General features: G+C 38.8%; 1 protein-coding gene across 1 annotated transcript in view; it reads right to left on the minus strand.

The window, feature by feature from the left end:
* Nucleotides 1-1,965: 1,965 nt before the first annotated feature.
* ATP1B3 (ATPase Na+/K+ transporting subunit beta 3) overlaps nt 1,966-20,524 on the minus strand; it is a 36,474-nt gene continuing 17,915 nt past the window's right edge. Inside the window, exons 3-7 of the mRNA XM_070375173.1 lie at nt 17,591-17,698; nt 11,608-11,792; nt 8,750-8,800; nt 4,546-4,632; nt 1,966-2,640 (exon numbers count right to left, since the gene is read on the minus strand). Of these exons, the coding sequence (XP_070231274.1) occupies nt 2,470-2,640; nt 4,546-4,632; nt 8,750-8,800; nt 11,608-11,792; nt 17,591-17,698 (602 nt within the window). The 3' untranslated portion in view covers nt 1,966-2,469. The remainder of the gene's footprint in view (nt 2,641-4,545; nt 4,633-8,749; nt 8,801-11,607; nt 11,793-17,590; nt 17,699-20,524) is intronic.

Raw genomic sequence — 20,524 nt, forward strand, 5'->3', positions numbered from 1 at the left:
CATTCAGAAAACTAAGATCATGGCATCTGGTCCCATCACTTCATGGGAAATAGATGGGGAAACAGTGCAGTGTCAGACTTTAATTCGAGGGGCCCCCAAATCACTGCAGATGGTGATTGCAGCCAGGAAATTAATAAACGCTTACTCCTTGGAAGGAAAGTTATGACCAACCTAGATGGCATATTGAAAAGCAGAGACCTTTGCCAACAAAGGTCCATCTAGTCAAGCCTATGGTTTTTCCAGTGGTCATGTATGGATGTGAGTTGGACTGTGAAGAATTGATGCTTTTGAACTGTGGTGTTGGAGAAGACTCCTGAAGAGTCCCTTAGACTGCAAGAGCCAACCAGTCCATCCTAAAGGAGATCAGTCCTGGGTGTTCATTGGAAGGACTGATGCTGAAGCTGAAACTCCAATACTTTGGCCACCTCATGAGAAGAGTTGACTCATTGGAAAAGACCCTGATGCTGGGAGGGATTGGGGGCAGGAGGAGAAGGCGACGATAGAGAATGAGATGGCTAGATGGTATCACTGACTCGATGGACGTGAGTCTGGGTAAACTCCGGGAGTTGGCGATGGACAGGGAGGCCTGGTGTGCTGTGATTCATGGGGTCGCAAAGAGTCGGACAAGACTGAGTGACTGGACTGAACTGAAGCTCCGTAAAACAAAATTTCTACCCACACTACACTTTGAAAGATACAAAAATACAAATTTAAGTGATAGCTGCTGAGTACCTGTTCATACTTAGCAGACTAAAGTAATATCCTAGTTGCAGCCTGCCGTTCACCACCCTGCCCCCACCCCCTCGTTTTATACTCTTGAGAGGGTTGAGAGGAAAATCAAAGTAAAGGTTTGGTTTATCAACTCCAGGGACTTCCCCAGTGGTCCAATGGCTAAGAATCTGCCTGCCAGGGCAGGGGACACGAGTTTGATTCTTGGTTCAGGAAGATGCCACACGCCAGAGTAACCAGGCCTGTGAGCCACAACTATTGAGCCCATGTGCCTAGAGCCTGTGCTCTGCAACAAGAAGCCACCACAGTGAGAAGCCTGCACAACACAATTAGAGAGTGGCCCCCACTCTCTCCAACTAGAGCAGAACCGCACAACAAAGACCCAGCCAGGCCAAAAATAAATATTTCTTAAAATGTTTCCAAGAATCATTTTCTTCAGTTGCAAAGGAGGCTTCTAAATGAAACTCTGTAATCACTAAGATGTTAGTGGCAGAGCAATAAGCAGACCTCCCAATGGGGCTGAGTGATAACCACCGAAGTGTTTAGGCTGCTGGCCCACCTGGCCAGTCGAGACCACCCAGAGCACACAGGTTTTCTCCACACAGCCACTCCTGAACCCGCTGGGTGCGTCCCTGCTCTTCCTGGCTTGCACTAACACAAACAAAGCCTCAAATATACTAGCTTTGGTTTTTAAGGAGAAAAGTAACAAAAAAGGGGGGGGGGTAAAAAAAACCCACAGATCGTATGGGAAGCACACCTTTTTCAGGTGAGGAGAAAGGAGCTGACATTATGACAAAGAATCATACCAAACACCTCAGATTGAAGGAGGAAGTGTTTCATGACACTAATCAAACAATGCTGAAGTTTAACTATTGTTTGGTTTGAAGTTCTGAATAAGTTTTAAGTTTTTTATATTTCACAATTTGTATTTTTTATTAGAGTCTACTCCACAATCAGCTAAATAAAAGCAGTCATAAGACCCCACAAACTCTTGCACAATTTAAATCTTATGAATTTAATTTCATAAAAATTTAGGTGTGTATTCCTAATGACCAACCTAAAAATGCTGTTTTTATCTATGGTCTAAAATACTTCAATCTAACTACTTTAAAAGATTTAGTTCCAGTGTTAAAAGTAATCCCATCACTATCTCTTTCTGTTTGTTTTTACGTTTTGCAGCAAAAGATCCACAAACTAATTCAGCACGTAAAAAATAATTTTACAAAACATCCAAGCCAACCTTTAAAATCCACTTTTATTTTCCTTTTTCCTCTTCAGATACAGAACTTTTCCACACACTGAATTTCTTGCAGCTATGAAGTCACTTGATGTTGGTCAGGTACCATTTTATCCCTAAAATTTTGCTGGCATCAAAATATGACAGTTAACCAGTGTTAAATCTATAAAATATTTACATAGCACAGCACATTAAGCTTTAGACACTTGGCAATTAAACCACATAAAAATTGGACAAGACCCCCAACCTACATGTTCAGAATCAGGTGTTCACAGTCGCCACCTGGTGACTGTACATGGTTCAAAAGGCAGCAGAGGCAACAGGCAGTTACTCCGGAAGGACATGGACCACTATTATCTGGAAGCACATTATGTTATCCCAGTGTCATGTACCACTCCACCTTTCCTCAAGGTGGTCTCATAATTCTGGAATGGCAGGTCCCGCTGATACAAAATGAAGACAGACAACACAACGTTTACTCTGTAGAGACATCCTAACTCCTACTATGCATGCATGGTGATCTTGAATGCAACTCGTCCTAAAAACTTGTCACGGTCATTCTGGGTTTTTAGGTTGGGTGATCCATCGATCTTGCACTCAACCATTACTTCTCTTACGTCAGCATCACTACCAAAGCCGACCTGGACGGCAACTAGTGGCTGCAGGTAGTTCCCCTGGCGAATAGAGGAAAATACATTAATTCAAATTCTACAGTAACTTTATCTACACTTTTTAGGAGCTTGCCTATTCTTTAAAAATTAAAAAAACAAACAAGATTTTAACCTATTAATCAGATGTATTTTTTTATCTTCTAGCTTTTTTTCCTTAACTGAATATTCATTTACTTTTACTTTTTTTTTACTGATCAAAGTGTTTATGACTATGAATTTTCCTCTAAGCACTGCTTTAAATGTATTCCATAGATTGTGATTATGTTGTGTTTCATTATTTTTAGATACTCTATAAACTTGGTTTACGTTCCCTTCTTTACTCAAGAGTTAATAGAGAGGTCCCACTTCCTCCCTCTTTAGGAAGGGCACTTTTATTTCAATAATTTTTAGTTTTACTGTATTTGATCACAAGGTATTATTATATTTCTATCCTATGAAACTTGAAGATGCATTTTTTATGATAAATTTTTGTGACAGTTCCAGGTGTTTGAGAAGAACATGTATTTATCTATTAATATGTTTGATAAACATGCGGAAGGTTACCTCACTGATGCTACTTAGGTTTCTAAATATCCTTACGGTTGCTGTTTAACTTGATGCAAATATACTCATAACTGTTTTGCCATCACTGGTTTCTAAATACAAGCCTTCACCAAAAGGAACTAAGGGCTAATTCCAGGGCCGAGGCAGGGAAAATATAAGATGAACCTGGACCCCTTGTGGTGCCAGAAAGTAAGTTAGTGCTGTAGGAATCCAGGGAACATGCCTAAAAGACACAGAAGCTAGAGCCAGTCTCCACCAGCCAAATGCGGGAGAGTTTTAGCACCAAAATAAATGATTATAACGTATTAACAGCTAAATTATGTAACAATCTATGAGACTATATTGATACCACTTCCCTCCTGACATGCCATTCTGAAAAGGACATACCATTTCTTCTGAGGCATTCATGCCAAAAATGCACAACCTACATTTAACCATGAAAAACATCAGATAAACTCAAACTGAGGAACATAAGCCACAAAGTAAGCCCCAAAAGGCCTGCACTCATTTTCGAGGAGTTCAAGGGCATGAAGCAGACAGACTGAGGAACTGTTGCAGGTTACAGGCAACTAAAGATGTAAGAATGTAACAACCTGGACCAGGAAAACACTTTCTTGTGCAATAAAGAACATTACTGGAACAACTGGTGACATTTCAACATGGTCTGTAGGTCAGATATTAATACAGTTCAGCTGATTTCCTTTGTTAAGTACATGATGGTTATTATGATAATGTCCTTACTTTTAGGAAATTCAATGTAAAGAGCATTTAGTGTAAAGAAGCACCGTGTTTATAACCTATGACCAAGGGTTCATGTGAAAAACACATATGGAGACTGATACGACAAATGATGTAAAACATCAACACAGGCAAGTTGGGTAAAAGGTTAATAGGAATCCTCTGTATGGTGCAAGCCACTTGAGTTTAGAATTATTTCAAAATAAAATTAAAAGTTTACTACTATATATGTATAACGGTAAATATATATATATATATAACACATATATATGTATATATAAAATACACTTATAGAAAAAATGTGGAAGAAATTCCACTACAATAATAGTTATCTCTGGGTAATGACTTAACCACTTTTCTATATTCTTTAAATAAGCACACTCTATCACACGAAAGAGAAAATGCTATTTTGAAAATAATCATCTTTTAACTCATCTGCTTCCGTTCTGTACTCCACTTGTAGACCTGGAGTCTCCATTTGCCATCACCAACGTATGTAAAAACCAGAACAGATGACGCACACATCACACAGGGCGTATGTCTACCTGACCCAGACAACTGACATTTTAATACAGATGTGCCGGCTTCCCAAGAGTCTCAACCACTCAAGAATTTCTAAATACTCACATGCAGTTTTTTCCCATAATATGGAAAATATTTTAAATCTATCGTTCCATTGGAAGGATAAGTTGATAGAAATGCTGTGCTTTCGCTCTAAAGTTGAAAACAAAAGAAACTCTTGTTAGGTCACAAAAAATAGTTTTTAAAAGTATATTTTTATTAAAGCAATATCAATTATGAACAGTATGGAGAAACTACAATGTTGTTTCAACTGCATTTGCTACAAGAGGATTTTTTTGAAAAAAGACTTACTCATGTTGATTTAAACCGCCTGACATAAATTATCCTGATTTCCTGATTTATTTCCATGACAGTCCCTTTAACTTATAGCTGGATCTACTCATGCACTGTCTGTAAAATCATATCTGCGTTCCAACTACCAAATACCCGTTCTCTAGCCATTGACAGCAGAAGTGCACCAGTAGGTCTGGGACCAATGAATTCTAAAATGAAAATACTGTGCATTTCCAGACCGGGAAGCAATAGCTGCCACAACTCAGAATGTGCCACTCGGGCCTGGGAGGCAGCAGGTGCAAAACAACTATGATAACTGTAGTCAGAGGTAGAATGGATTATGCAGCTGATAAAAAATTCAAGGGAAAATTTAAAGTACTCTGAGCTAATACTCTTCTTATGCAATCTGAATATCACATTTTCCTTGAATTCTTTTATGAGCATATGTAAGTGAATTAAAGGTGTTACATGACTGCTGCAATTATATTCACGTGTTTAAAGATAAATTGTACAAGCACAAGGAATAGAATCAATATTTTATAATAACTATAAATGGAGTATAATATTTAACAATTGTGAATCATTCTGTTGTATACCCAAAACTTATGTAATATTATAAATCAATCATACCTCAAAAAAACTTTTATACACAATAAAAACACAAACCTAGTATTCTTCCTGAAAAATAACTAATTCACAAAATTTCTCATGTAACACATTCTGAATAGGTCCAGTATTAATGACTGTAACTTTACACATACTGAGTAGATGACAGAGACATCAAGTGATTAAAATCAGTGGCAATGTCACAAAGCAGTAATATAAAACATTACTAAATGTTTGAATTGTAGATGTGAATAAACTAATCTCTACTTGAGAGAGAAAACAGGAAACACTATAGCAAAACTAAGACTCTCCTCTTAAGGGAATGCCTACTCTCTGCTTACTTCACTGAACCACTGTGAAGTAGCACGTGTGTGGGGGGTGAGAGAAACACATGAATAAGCAATATAGACAAGGCAGCAAAGACTAATTTGATGACACTCCAAAAAGGGGGCAAGTTCTAATGATCCAGAACAAAAACTGTGAAAAGAACAAGCAATAACAAGGCTAAGAAAAGTATAGAAGCCTTTTTTCAACCACTATTCAAATACCATCTTATGTTGTACTCCTTAATTTAAAAAATGTGAAATCTAAAATAACATTTTACACAGGAGAAAAAAAGTCACTTTAATGTGTTTCTGTACATTACTTACTTTTGTTTAACCTTAGTATATGAGCTTAATTCCTAAAAACACAGAGATGTTCCCCAAAATGTAAAAGGTTTTCCTTGGGTTACAGTTTATTGAGCTCTTCAGTGTGTATGTTCAGCCAGATACGACGCTCAATTTATATTTACCTTGTTTAGGCCTAACAACCCTTTCGTGTGTGCGATCAATTACACAGAGGGGAACTGAGGCTCAGTTATGGCCACATGCTCAATGAACTGCTCCACTGGTTTGTATCAACACCATCAAGCTGGTAGAATTTTAAACTTGCATTTTATAAAGGTGTATCTGAACAATGATAAATTTTAGGGTAAAGCTGCATGTCATGGTTTTCTACTAGCAGTCACTAAATTCCACTGAAAACAAAATAAAGATTTAAAATGAATGCATTCTGTTTATTCTATATCACCATCATTTGGAAATCATTTGAAGAACACACACCAAATGCCCTAAGCAGTGGTTATCTCTGGGCAAAAATCTACCAAAATTTTTCCTTCTGTATTTTTCTAAATTTTCTTTAATGAATACGATTCATTTTTGCGAGGAAATTTAAAAAACTAATGACATAAATATGAATATTACATCTTTTGCAGGAACCATTCTTTAAAATTAAAGGCTACTTTTAAGAGCATGTCCTATCATCAATGTTTTAGTGTTTCCAGAACTCTTAACTTGTATAAAAAGCAATTAAAGCAGATCAAAGTTAAGAATGTAAGACAAAAGAAATACACTACATAAAAAGTAATTCAACTGAAGAATTTACACCAAGAACACTTGATACAGACAAATCTAATGGAAAAGAGCAATATGATGATATGCAATAAAGGTTTCCATCTGTTCACATAGCCACACCTCTAAAATGTATGTATGCCACCTGGTTACTCCTTTGTAACTAGCCTAGAGTAATGCAAGATTTTATAAGCATTTCTTCCAATTCTGTGTTTTTTTCTAAAAACAAAAATATTCCACAACAAAACAAAAACTCTATTTTGATTAGTTTATATACTTTCCACACAACTCTTCAAACCAAAAGGGACAGCAACTGAAACTTGAGTCATCAGACCAAAATTTTTCATTAACATTTCTCCCAACTATTCTAGAAGCAAAAGAAACCTAACAGATAAACAAGGAGAAAAACCCATTTATAACCCTAAGGGAAGAGTTACACAAAGTTGTTTATACTGGCCACAGGCTTACAGAAATGAAACCTTGGGAAAGGAGTGGAAAACTTTTGCCCTTCTGGCCTGCGTATGTGTGTTCATTCTCCTTTCATGGTGGTGTTGGCCCCATAGACTCACTGGCTCAAGTGTATCTACATGGTCTGCTCACGTTCAGAGGTAAACGCCCTTGAACACAGGACACTATCATAAAATCGGCACTTCCACCTGGCTGAGGGCTCACACCTGGCCTCGGGAACCTTCTCTTGGAAAGACTTGCAAGCAAAGGCGATCACAGAGTTACACATTTCCTAAATCTGTCCCATAGCTGAAACGTTTTCTTCTGTCTTAAGAGATGGCAGTAGAGTAGAGGCTCACTATAGTTTTAGAAGGATTTGTATACCAAGAAAAACTCCCCTCAGATGCAGAATCTGGTTTTTAAGTGAGATCCTGATTTTTAATCCAAGTTTCCTACTGAGCTGACTACAGCATAAGGAGATCCAGTAAGCTGCCTATGGTTACACATGCATACTTCAACCCAGATGAGAAAGCACAAAAATTCCTGGCTTTTTATACTACTCTAAACAACGAATAAATACTCAAAATAGATCAATACTCTAAAGCAGGAGTTCTCAAAGTATGGGTCCCAGACCAGCAGCATCACCAATACCTGGAAACTTAATTAGAAATGCAAACTTTGGGGTGTCACCCCAGACCTACTGAGTTAGAACCTGCAGAACTGGGACCCAAAAGACCCTCCAAGTGGTTCTGAGGCATGATCAGATTTGAGAACCACAAGCAAGTTTCTGCCCAAATAAGAAATTCATTCATGATTAAAAGGGATTACAGTTTTCTTTGGCAAACAACTTCAGAAGTGATTTCAATGTAACATTTCAATCAAGACACTTCTGTCATTATTAACTGGAGGTGGAATGCTAATATTTTATTTTACACAGTAACAAAATTAAATTTAGAACTTAACAGTTTCTCCTGAGAACTCTTACCCATCATTTACATATTTGTCTTAGTTGCACTTTGCAGCATGGAGAGAAAACAAAAGAAATCATGAAATGAAAATAGCGCAGCACTCTGGAAAAAATAAAGTAGGGATAAGAGAGCAAAATAATGCCTCTACCTTAAGGAAAAGATACCGAGTTTCATTAAATCTCAGATGCCACTGATGTACACCAATTTATGTAGTATTAAGAGGGAAAAAATTTTATACACTATTAAGACTATCAATTATAAGGCCAACTCCAATTTCAGTTTTATTCAGGTAGAAAAAAGAAATTGAATCTTAAAATCAATGAAATATGGTACATGTAAATATAAAGGGAAAGAGTGTGATATCAAGTGCACACAGAAAATAAGTCTTTTCGCATTATCATTAGCAAACAGAAGGCTGGAGGAGTTTATTCTAAGAATGGCACTACAATGGACTTTAAAATATGACAGGGAAGGGAAAAAATGACTAAATTCATTAGACTTTTAAAGTATTTTTAAGATACACTAGAACTTCAACAGAAATTCAGTTATTTTCTGAATACTGACCTTTCCAGTACAGTCTATCCTTGGTTCTCCTTGAGGCTTTAATCCAATTATCTAAGGTAAAGAAACACTGATTAACTGAAACATCACAACTGTATACAACAGAACCTCCTCCTTTGTTGCTGAGGACAAGAGATGGGAAGGCTGAGATGAACATTCTCTCTCTTCAGTCGACAACTCATGTCCAACTCTTGCGATCCCATGGACTGTAGCCTCCCAGGCTCCTCTGTCCATGGGATTCTCCAGTAAGAATACTGGAGTGAGTTGCCATTTCCTTCTCCAGTGGATCTTCCCGACCCAGGTCTCCTGCATTTCAGGCAGATTCTTTACCAACTGAGCTATGAGGGAAGCCACTGCCTTAACATCTTTTACATTTGCCTTTTGATTTTATTTTAGAGGACTAGAATAGACTTTTCAATATAATAATCTTACCAATTATCTATCTCATTATAGTACTGGGGCAATTTAGAAAATTAAGTCATCAAAAAATTGACTGAAACACAGTATTATTGTACTTTGCTCCCCTTAAAATAATAGAAATCTTTACATTATTTATGTTAAGACATCACTAACACAAATAAGCACTGCAAAGGCATAATATAAGAAGTAACTGTTCTTCATGAAAATGTTAGGTCACCACCCAACCATGTTCCCATAGGCTTCTACAGAACCCTACTGTATCAGATCTATAAAACACATACACTGAATGAATCCCATTTTAAAGATGGGACCATTCAGCTCTATGTAATGAAGCTACTTTCATGTATGTAGTTGAAATAACTAACTGTGTGAATGATCAGATATTTATCCATGCATTTTGTGAGGATTTTTGACATCTTGAATTTATATACATTTTAGTTTATAATTTATATGCATTTTAATGTGAATGCCTTAAAATATAAGAAAATATAAGTACTCTCCCCCAAAGAAAAGTAGTGTTGCAGCCTAAATAATAATTTCAAGAACAATAACTATCTGTGTCCTTGCAATGACTGGAACAAACTATACTGGGATTTGATGCCCACCTACACTCCTTGTAGCATCTCAGTACTGATTCCCATTTGCCTGATAATATCTTCCTGTCAAGCCCTGCCAAGTTCTGCCTCCATCAGCAACTACAGTCTCAGACCCTCATTATTCAGTGGACATACTGGCAAAGAAAATAAACTTGGAAGTTTGGCCCCGTGGGAGAAGGAACCAGAGCTTCTTCTCTTGGTTTTCTATTGGGAACAAGTGTTCCATTAAACTAGGTGTCGCGAGGATACTTCTAGGAGGCAATGATTACAAAAGGCATTCCTGTTAAAGAGAATAAATTCAATCAACCTTAAAAGCTGGATCACCTGATTTCACATTACAGTTTGCCCTTCCTACCCACGGGTTCCACACCTGTGAATTCAACCAATCACACACTGAAAACATTTGAGCAAAAAAATTCCAAAAAGTTCCAAAGCAACACTCAAATTTCCTGTGTGTTGACAACTATTTTACACAGCATCTACACTGGATTAAGTGTAAGTAATCTAGAGATGCTTTTAAGTACACAGGAGGATGTGCACAGGTTATACACAAACTGCACCACTTTATAGAAGGAACTTGTACATCCCCAGATTTTGATGTCCTCAGCAGTCCTAGAATCAATTCTCCACCGATACCCATTTTAAAGATGGGACCATTCAGTCCCTTCAGTCAACTATGGATGACCATGAAGATCATTTCTTGTGTGGACTATGAAAACCCACTTCTACTTTATTTAACAGTATGTGGTATGTATGAGCTCCCTAGCACTTCTAGGGAAAGTAGGGGTCCCCTTCAAATAGCTGTTCACATTGCTCCCACTTGCTGCCCGCCTACCTTGCCTTTAGTTTCACCTCCACTTTAACCTTAATTCTTACAGTGCCTACCATGTGTCAGGCAATGTTTCAGAATGATCTCTACAGTGCTAAGGGGTAATCAGAGAACTGTCATCATCCACAGAGGGAGGGAAGGACAGACTGGAGGGAAGCCAGTCTGGACACCTAAGCATCTAGCTGGCTCTCCCTAAGGGAAACTCCTTATCTAGCAGTGCCAGCTTCAGAAGACTCAAGTTTCAGTCTTATTAGGGATGTTGACTTCAGTGATGTGTATACTCAAGACCCTGAGAGGTCTGCACCTGTTCAGGAACCTGCCTATTCTCTGAATAAATGACCAGGAATGATTTCACTCTTCAGGAGAGACCATGCAGGTATCAACAGGTTACCTGGATTGGAACACAACTCTGCAGTACATTTAGACAGTAGCAAGGCACAGGGTTAGACGATCACTTCATTATGCAAGGAAAGCATCTTCCTTTTGCCCAATGACCCCAAGACACTATTACTTAGACATAGAGAACATTATTAGCTTCTTGGTTTGCTGGTGGCTATACAATTCAGGCACTTCTTCTGGACAACATAGCATAATGCTGGATAGGCTCATTTTAATACAACTTTATCTGTATTTTTACTATTAATTACATAGTTGTATACTGTAAAGCTATTCAGAAAAAGTTAAATGAGCCCAAAGTTCACAGATCTGCCATGGGATTTTAAATTACATTACTGTTCAGATGCGAAGATGAGCACAGCACATTAATACCACCATGCTGTGGGCACGACCCCCAGAATACCTGATGCCTGAAGCCCTGATCTACACTTAAGTGTGTGTGTGTAGCTAGCTCCAAAAGAGAAAAGCCGAAGTTGTGTTACTCCCTAATTTATGACTAACTTATGAACCCACTGCTAACCTTTTACATAAGCTACCACCAAATGAGATAGCACTGAATAAACAGTTGTCAGCTTAATAGGAAATTAGAAAAAAGCAGCAGCAGCAAATTTTGTACATACTCTGTTCATTTTCACAAGAATACAAGGCTTTCCTTCTTGGTAGCCAAACGTGGGATCATCCACACCACTGCATGCTTCAAGTAAGGCAAGAGGAAACTGACATGCTGTGTATTCTGGACCCTTCTGCTCAAAAAAGGTTCCATTGGTACAATCTGTGAGATTCTTCTGTTCTTCTAAGCCATATGCTAAAAAGGAAATATGTATGTGTGAATAGATCAGTCAAAAAGGACCTTAAACACAACCAGAACCGTGTCACCCTTTGGACAATATTCTTCCAACACAAAAACAACAGGCCACGCACTGGGAAATTTTAGGGCAAGAACGTTAAGTCTGTTCCTCTAACCTCTAACGGCTATCCAGTGCTTTACAGTTTATTTAATTTCAATACAAACTGGATGACAGAGGGATCTCTTTCGTCACCATTAGGTGGCACCAGCCATGGCTACAACATTATCTGAATGCTTTCCATGTTCTTGGCCCAAAAGGCAAAATGGTGAGGAAATAAAAAGGCATGGCGGCCACCCTTACGGAGCTTACTTACATCGCAGTGGGGAAGACATTGCTCAATGAAATCATAACCGAAGGGCCTAAAGATACACGGAGCTATCTATATTCTATGTTCTAAACCTATATTCTAAACGGACTGCAACAGAGCTAATCAGTGAAAGGGTCCATGTGAGGTAATGTTAGCTTACCAAACGGTGTTTTCAGCAGAGGCTGAGGTGACGAGATAGATTCAAAGTGACAGGGGAGCAAAATGGTTACAACTTGGAGATGGGGAAGAAAGGAGAGGCAGACAACTCAGTGGTTTTCAAATGTGTGTTGTGCACTTGGCACGGTGTTAGACAAAAAGGTGGCACAGCAGTAAGCAGGTCTGCTGTGGTCTCTGTCCTGAATGAGCTTAGGCTACTGCAAGATACTCACTAATCAACAGTCAAGGCATGGTATCACAACGCCTCATGCTCAGTGCGTGGGGATAACTGGTACCAGAAAAAAAGCCACCTAAAATGAACTGAACCAAAACTGGAACCAAAATTTCCAAGTAAACACATTTAGTTTTGTCGTTCAGTTGCTAAGTCATGTCTGACTCTACCAGGCGCCTCTGGCCATGAGATTTTCCAAGCAAGAATATTAAGACTGGGTTGCTATTTCCTTCTCCAGGGGAATCTTCCTGACCCAGGAACCAAACCTCCATCTCCTGCATTAGCAGGCGGATTTTTTACCACTGAGCTACCTGGGAAGCCTGGTTAGTTAATTTTAACTATTTATTTAAAATTTGTTTGCCTGCTTGTCATGCTATGAGGCTTGAGGGATCTTAGTTCCCAGGGCAGTGACTGACCCCGGGGTTCAGCAGGGTAATCGAATACAGATTTTCCCCCTTAAAAAAAAAAAAGGTCAAAATTTTTGCTTTCTTCATTTACCAAAAATTAGGATACCATTGGAACCATGTACCAATTTAAAAGCCAAGAATGACTTAGGTATTGGGGTAAGGGGGAAGGGGGTAAACTTTTACAACAGAAAAGAGCCACTGACATTTATCACTCCTTTTTTGACTTTTCTGGCACAATTCTGCAGAAAGTATTCAAGGCCTACACCAGTAGCCTCCAAGGGCCTCTCCTGTATATACTCTGTTGGTACAGTTCATCAGGGATCATTTTCGTATGATGCCAACTTCCACTTCTACACAAAACCTAGGTAAGTGCAAAGAGTTGGATGATAAATGGTCAGAATACGAAGATGTCCCTATGCTGGGCATGATGGGAGCACAGAAAGGTCATCTTCTCAGAGAGAGCAACCAAAGAACCCCACATTTTCAAGGAAAGCCTAAAGGAAGACATAAAGAGGTGTAGGTAAACGGGGGGTGGGGAAACATCTGAAAGGGATCATCTGAACTAGATAAAATGTTAAGTTCTAATTAGTATTTATAGGGGAAAAAACCAAGATAGTGTATCCTTTAACAGGAGACTATCTTCTAAACATGAGAAACGCATCTCTAAGAACAACAATGACAATTCAAAGTTTAAAAAAAGGGAAGGGGGATGATTAACATTAAAGATATGAAAGTAACCCCCCAGTATAATAAAGTAAGAACAGAAAATGAGAGAGCAAATACCCAACAACTAACAGAATAGTTCTAGAAAGAGGACCAGAAAAGTGAGGTGAGGAAATTTTCAAGTAATAATAGTTTCCTCAACTGGAGGACCCAAGTCTTCATCCTGAAAGACCCCATCCAGTATTCCGCAAAATGACACTAGAGACTGACACCAATACAAAATTTTAGAACCGAAGGCAATATAATCAAACACAAAAACAAAAAACAAACAGTGCTGAACAGAAAAAGGTAGATACAAAGGAACTATTGATAAAATTCTATATTTAGTTAAACTACAAACAATACAAGCAAAATGCGGTCACTTTCAGAAATGAAAGGACTAAAAGCTTAAATTACATGTATCTTGTGTACAACACAATGAATGCTTAAATTATTTGTATACATTGTGAAATCACCATGGTAAATCTAGTTAATATCTTGCTCCCACATACAGTTACAAATTCTTTTTCTTGTGATGAGGACTTTTAAGATCTATTCTGTTAGCAACTTCCAAATACACAATACAATATTGCCAACAGCAGTCACTGTGCTGTGTATCATATCCCCAGGGCTTATTCACATATAACTGGAAGACTGGACCTTCTGATCATCTTTCATCATTTCACCTCCGCCTCCTGCTGCCCTTGGCGACCACGTCTTTTCTGGATCTATGAGTTTGGTTTTCTTGCTTGTTCTGTTTCTTATATTCCACACATAAGTGAGACCATTTGTTGTGTGTCTCTGTTTGACCTATTTCACATAGCATCATGTCCTCAGGGCCCACCCACGTTGTTGCGAACAGCAAGATTTCATTCCTTTTTATGGCTAACTAGTATAGTGGTAAATATACCATGGAACAGTATTCATGTATCTTTTCTTACAAAGTTATTTGAGAACATATGCCACCAAAACTAGAAAGTAAATAAAGAATAATAAAGCAGGAGCCAAGAAACAGTGAATCCAATTCAAAAATGATCAAACGAAGTCCCCAAATGATAGCTGGGTGGTGGATGCCTGAACAGAAACAAGTGCAGACTGCAGCAACGGCAAAGACTTAGGAAGGAGTTTGCAGCAAAAAGGACTTAAGAGAATACCTCATATGACAATATACAAATAAAAGAGTTAGATGAAAGTCTTATGTAAAGACAAGTATAAAAAGGCAAACAATAATGAAAACAACTTAGTAGTTCAATTACTTTTGAATTGAAAATAAGGGGACATCTGAGGCATGTGAGCTAAATCCTCATCTAACATAAAAGGAAGACAAGACAATACATAAAAGTGGTAGGGGACTTCCCTGGTGGTCTAAAAGTTAAGAACCCACCTTGCAGCGCAGGGGACACAGCTTTGATCCCTGGTTGGGGAACTACGATCCCACGTGCTGTGGAACAACTAAGCCTGTGTGCCACAATGAGAGAGCTGGTGCGCCACAATTAAGACCCAATGTAGCCAAACAAATAAAATTTCAATTAAAAAAGTAAAGAAGTTTTGTAAGAAAAAGTTTGAAAGCATGAAGTTATTTCCTGTTGAAAATATATCCACAATCAGATAATTTTTCACAGCCTTCAATGTTCCAATTCCAAGCCATGATCTCCACTCACCTGGGTGACTGCAATGGGCTTTTGACTAGCCTCCTTGGTTCCTCACCTAGAATCTAGTCTCAAAATACAGCCTGAGTGATCCTTTAAAAATCTGTGAGTTGTTATTTTCTGCTTAAGAACTTCCATCTTGTTTGCTGTGAAAGTCAAAGAACTGAGCAACAGCCTCTAAGGCCTCCCTGACCTCAACCCCTACTACATTCTCCCCACTCACTTCATCCAGCCCCTCTGGCTTCCATGACAAACTTGTAACACACTGGACCTTATGAGCCTCAGGGCCTTCCCACCTACTGCTAGACAGCTACACGGCTAGTTCCCTCATTCTCAGAGTTCTCCTCAAACATCCCCTTTCAACGAGGCCTTCCCAGGCCACTCTCTTTAAAATTGTGATTCTCTTAACTCTATTTCCTTTCTCTGCCTTATTTTCCTCCACAGCACTTATTACTTTCTAACACACCACTAGGTTATAAAAACTCCAGGAACTCAGGAAATTTTCATTTGTTCACTGATGGAAATTAGAGTGCTTAACATACACAAAAAAACCACATCCTCTGTTGAATAAAGCAAAGGACTGAAGCTAGAATGGAGTAGGGCAGGGAACTACTGTTCTAATTACAGGGCTTTCTTTACTATTTGTCTTTTAAACCATGAATTACACTTTCACAAAACATCTCTATTTAAATAATAAGTATATATTTAACTATCAAAGAAAAGAGATTTAGCAAGGTAGCTATTAGAAGGTACAGGATCAAAAGGTTTTTAAGATGGGAGTTGAGGATTTTTGCATGTTGACCGAAGGAATCCAACAGAGAAGCTAAACATATATACGAGAAGGATCAGTAATTAGCACCATGTTTCTGAGGCAGTGAGAGTGGACAGGTGGGCACAGATAAGAGGAAGGGCAGCTTCCCTTGTCAGAGCAAGAGGAATATCACAGTTGCAGAAACCTGGAGTTTCCACTTGAGTATTTCTACTTTCTCTTGAATCAGGAAACCAGATTATACGAAGAAAGTGAGTTAACAGGCGGGGGGTGGGAGTCGGAGGAGCTAAGGAGCTAGTTTTGAGTAGAGGTTGGAAATAATCCCTTCAGAGAATTTCAGCAGGTCTTCCAGGCAGTAGACTGGGTCCATTTGAGGGAGGTGATCAAGTGTTCACAGTTTACTTAGTCCTCAGAAGGCAGACTGGAAGGAAGGGCTCATCCATCTAGGAATTACACAGCTTCTTCGATTTGCAAGTTTATACAAATGGAGTAAGAGGCAAAGGATTTTAGAGTACTAGCTTCTATAAAATTGAAATGAAAAACCATGGAACTGATAAGCCTGTCCAGTAGAGAAGCTGAGAGTGGAGAGATTGGAATAAAATAAAGGGATCAGTGAACTGGAAGTCCCCGAGAGGCAGACAAATAGTCAGGGCAAGTTACACAAGCAAACGAGAAGGTGATATAGGGAGCTCCATCAGTGATCTTGGCAATGGAGTCCTACACATTCTAAGGAGCAACTGCAGGGGAGAGCAGCTGAGGAAGAGCTGCCTATTCATTCAAATGCTAATACCACAGAGTTAGGGAAAGCAAAACGCAGAGAAAACTGGGCTATTTGAAAGCTTTACAAACCCGTAACCAGGGACGGAGGAGCCTGGTGGGCTGCAGTCCATGGGGTCACTAAGAGTCGGACACGACTGAGCGACTTCACTTTCACTTTTCACTTTCATGCACTGGACAAGGAAACGGCAACCCACTCCAGTGTTCTTGCCTGGAGAATCCCAGGGACGGAGGAGCCTCGTGGGCTGCTGTCTATGGGGTCGCACAGAGTTGGACACGACTGAAGTGACTTAGCAGCAGCTTGGGAAAACTAACAACTGGGAAGACTTCTTTTAGTGATAAAACACCATTCCTCACTCTCACACAAGCACTACTTTGGATCCAAAGGCCCAAATACTTAGGAGGCAAGATTTATAATATAGTTTTGCTCTTTAGTCAAATGCTATTTAACGCAGGTATAAATGTTATGCCTCAATGAACTTACTCATGTATTTATATAGGGTAGTTTTAAAAAAAAATCAAATCAACTACCCATTAGGTTTAGAACTCTACACTTTCCAGAAGTTGGAATATAAAATAATCATAAATTCCTCATCAATAATCATAATTCTACTTGCCCAGTCCTCTCTTTAGCAGAAAGAGAAAGAAAAAGGCAAAACAAACTCTAAGAACAATGTTTTTAAAAGTAATCATAATTTGGTACTAGTTTCTATAACAACTAGAATCTTTTACCTTACCCTAAAAAATCATACTTACGCTTTAGAAATTTCTTAAGGTCATCAATGTACCCTTGATAGGATTCTGCATCAGACAGGCTGAATGAAAAATCCAACGCCGACACTGGTTTTGGAAAAACCATAAGTCCTATAGAGATAAGAGAAAACGGGGGAAATTAACTGCAGCAAATTCCCTTCTCTCTTTCCTTCTCCTTACACTCTTATCTCTAAAAAGGAAGGTCTCAATAAATTATGTGGACATTGTGTTCACAGGTAGATTCAGAGAACCACCAAGAACTCCCCACTTATGTCTGACTACAAAAAGACATCTAAAAGGAAAGAATCCCAAAGTCTTCAAAGTCACTTCAGACAAAACCAATTAGAAACCACCTCTAAATCTTAGAATTGCTCTGGTCCTTAGTGAAAAGACACAAATTTTACTTTGTACTTTCTACATTCATTTTCTATTCAGTGTTTTAGGGTTTGCCAATTTGTCGTTAATACATGGAGAAAATTTTAGCAAATCAAAATCTAAGCACTTCTGTCACTGAAATTACAGCTCTATGGAAGCATTCATAAAGAAAGCAAACCTTATTCAACGAAAGAGACCTATACAATTTAAAATCTATAATTAAATATTCTTCTTTCAGTAATAAACACTGCTCTGTAACTAAAATGTAGTTCTCTCATACCGAACTGGCATATAACCACCAACAATTTCATATCAGCAATCAACAACCATGTCTCTAGAACATGTCTGCATGAGTTTATTAACAGAAAATGTAAGCATGTTTTTGTGCAACAAACACAATCAGGCTTCCAACTTTAAGCTTTCCTAGATTTAAAAGCATTAGATCTACTTTGTCTTGCACAAAAGGCTTAAAATAAAAAAACCCTAAAATTTTCACTAGTCACTAAACATTCCCCATACATCAGTTACTATAGATAAGTCTTGCGTTAAATCTAAAGATAAACAACAACCAAGGCTATTTTAGTTTTCATTAAAATTTCTCAGACATCTAATTCATATTAGATCAAATCTATGTCTTTCAAATCCTAAATGCTTGCCTGTGTTGATTTGCAAGGCTCTTGAGTTAAACTCAATCCGATGCTACCCAATGATTTTCAAAAAGGCAGAGCAAGTCTTATTCCATATGTACACAAAAAAGCTCCAATTCAGTTACTACTTCAACATATCAGATCACTTGGATTTAGATGATCACAACTTTAGCTTCTCTTTGGGAGCTAACTATGCACACTTAAACACAGATCAGGGCTTCAGGGATCAGGTATTCTAGGGGTCATGCCCACAGCCGGAAGCCTGGTGTGCTGCAGTCCACCGGGTCGCCAAGAGCAGGACACAACGAATGAACAACAAGAACATGCCCACAGCATGGCTGTATTAATGTGCTGCGCTTATCTCTGCATCCTGTGAGGCAACATAATTTAAAATCCCATGGCAAAACTATAAACTTCTGATTCATTTAACATTTTCTTTATATTTAAGGAACTCAGTTTAAAACTATATACTTAAAACGTATATTGAATACATTTTACTGTTTATATTATTCATGCAATTATAAATGGTTCAATATTTCTGAAATATATCCGCTTATGTTCAATAGTAAGGCAGCAGGAGAAATAATTATCTTAGAATTCATGTAGGGACAAAGAAAACAGGGCTATAATGAGACATGAGGGAAAAAATCAGCATAGAGCTGGTCCTAGATATATGGTCAGAAAGATTAACGGAGTTATTCATGGTATTTTGATAAAATCAGCTAGACAAAGGAAAAAAGCCGTTAGAACAAACTGGTTGGGGAAACTGGTTCATTCTCGCTGCTGCTATGGCTGAGAAGTCCATGCAGTGAGCAAGGATCTAGACTAGAGTTCCTCAGCTGTGGTCCTAATGACATTCTGGATTGGATGAGTCTTTCTTGTCGGGGGGTGGGGGCGGGGGTTTCTCATGCATTGCAGGGATGTTCAGCAACACCAGTAGCGCACCTGCAGTTGTGAGAACCAAAAATATCTTCAGAACAGCCTTGGGGGCAAATCACAGCCGGAACAGAAGCAGTGCTGGACAGAAACCTCCTGCAGATTCCCACCTTCCCTGACTTGTGTGCCCACTCTGCCTGCTGCCAAACTGTACTCCTCCATGGAGAGCCATCCCTTTGCTGCAATCTCCGGAAGTTGTTCATATTTGTGGGAATCCGCTACACTGGGGCTCCGGGCCTTACTGTTACCTACTTCCATAAAAACTGCCAGCAGCGTGAGGAAAAGGCCCATATGCAACAATGAAGGCAGAGCTGGCATTCAAATACAAACTTTAAAAAGAAGAAATATGGGAGGGAGAAAATGTGATTTAAGTAAGTGTTACAGTCAAGATTTTTTTCTGTACTAAACTACATTCTCCAGTATCCTAGAGGAATTTTTTTCCCCATAAGACAATCAGTAGAGAACAAACATATTAAGTGCACACTCATTTTATTCTCTATTAATAGATCCTTATTTAATACTTGTGGAAACAGTGTCAGACTTTATTTTTCTGGGCTCCAAAACCACTACAGATGGTGACTGCAGCCATGAAATTAAAAAACGCTTACTCCTTGGAAGGAAAGTTATGACCAACCTAGATAGCATATTCAAAAGCAGAGACATTACTTTGCCAACAAAAGTCCGTCTAGTCAAGGCTATGGTTTTTCCTGTATGGATGGTGTATGGATGTGAGAGTTGGACTGTGAAGAAGGCTGAGCACTGAAGAATTGATGCTTTTGAACTGTGGTGTCGGAGAAGACACTTGAGAGTCCCCTGGACTGCAAGGAGATCCAACCAGTCCGTTCTAAAGGAGATCAGCCCTGGGATTTCTTTGGAAGGAATGATGCTAAAGCTGAAACTCCAGTCCTTTGGCCACCTCATGTGAAGAGTTGACTCACTGGAAAAGACTCTGATGCTGGGAGGGATTGGGGGCAGGAGG

The sequence above is a fragment of the Bos mutus genome, chromosome 1 (assembly GCF_027580195.1).
Source record: "Bos mutus isolate GX-2022 chromosome 1, NWIPB_WYAK_1.1, whole genome shotgun sequence".
NCBI lineage: Eukaryota > Metazoa > Chordata > Mammalia > Artiodactyla > Bovidae > Bos > Bos mutus.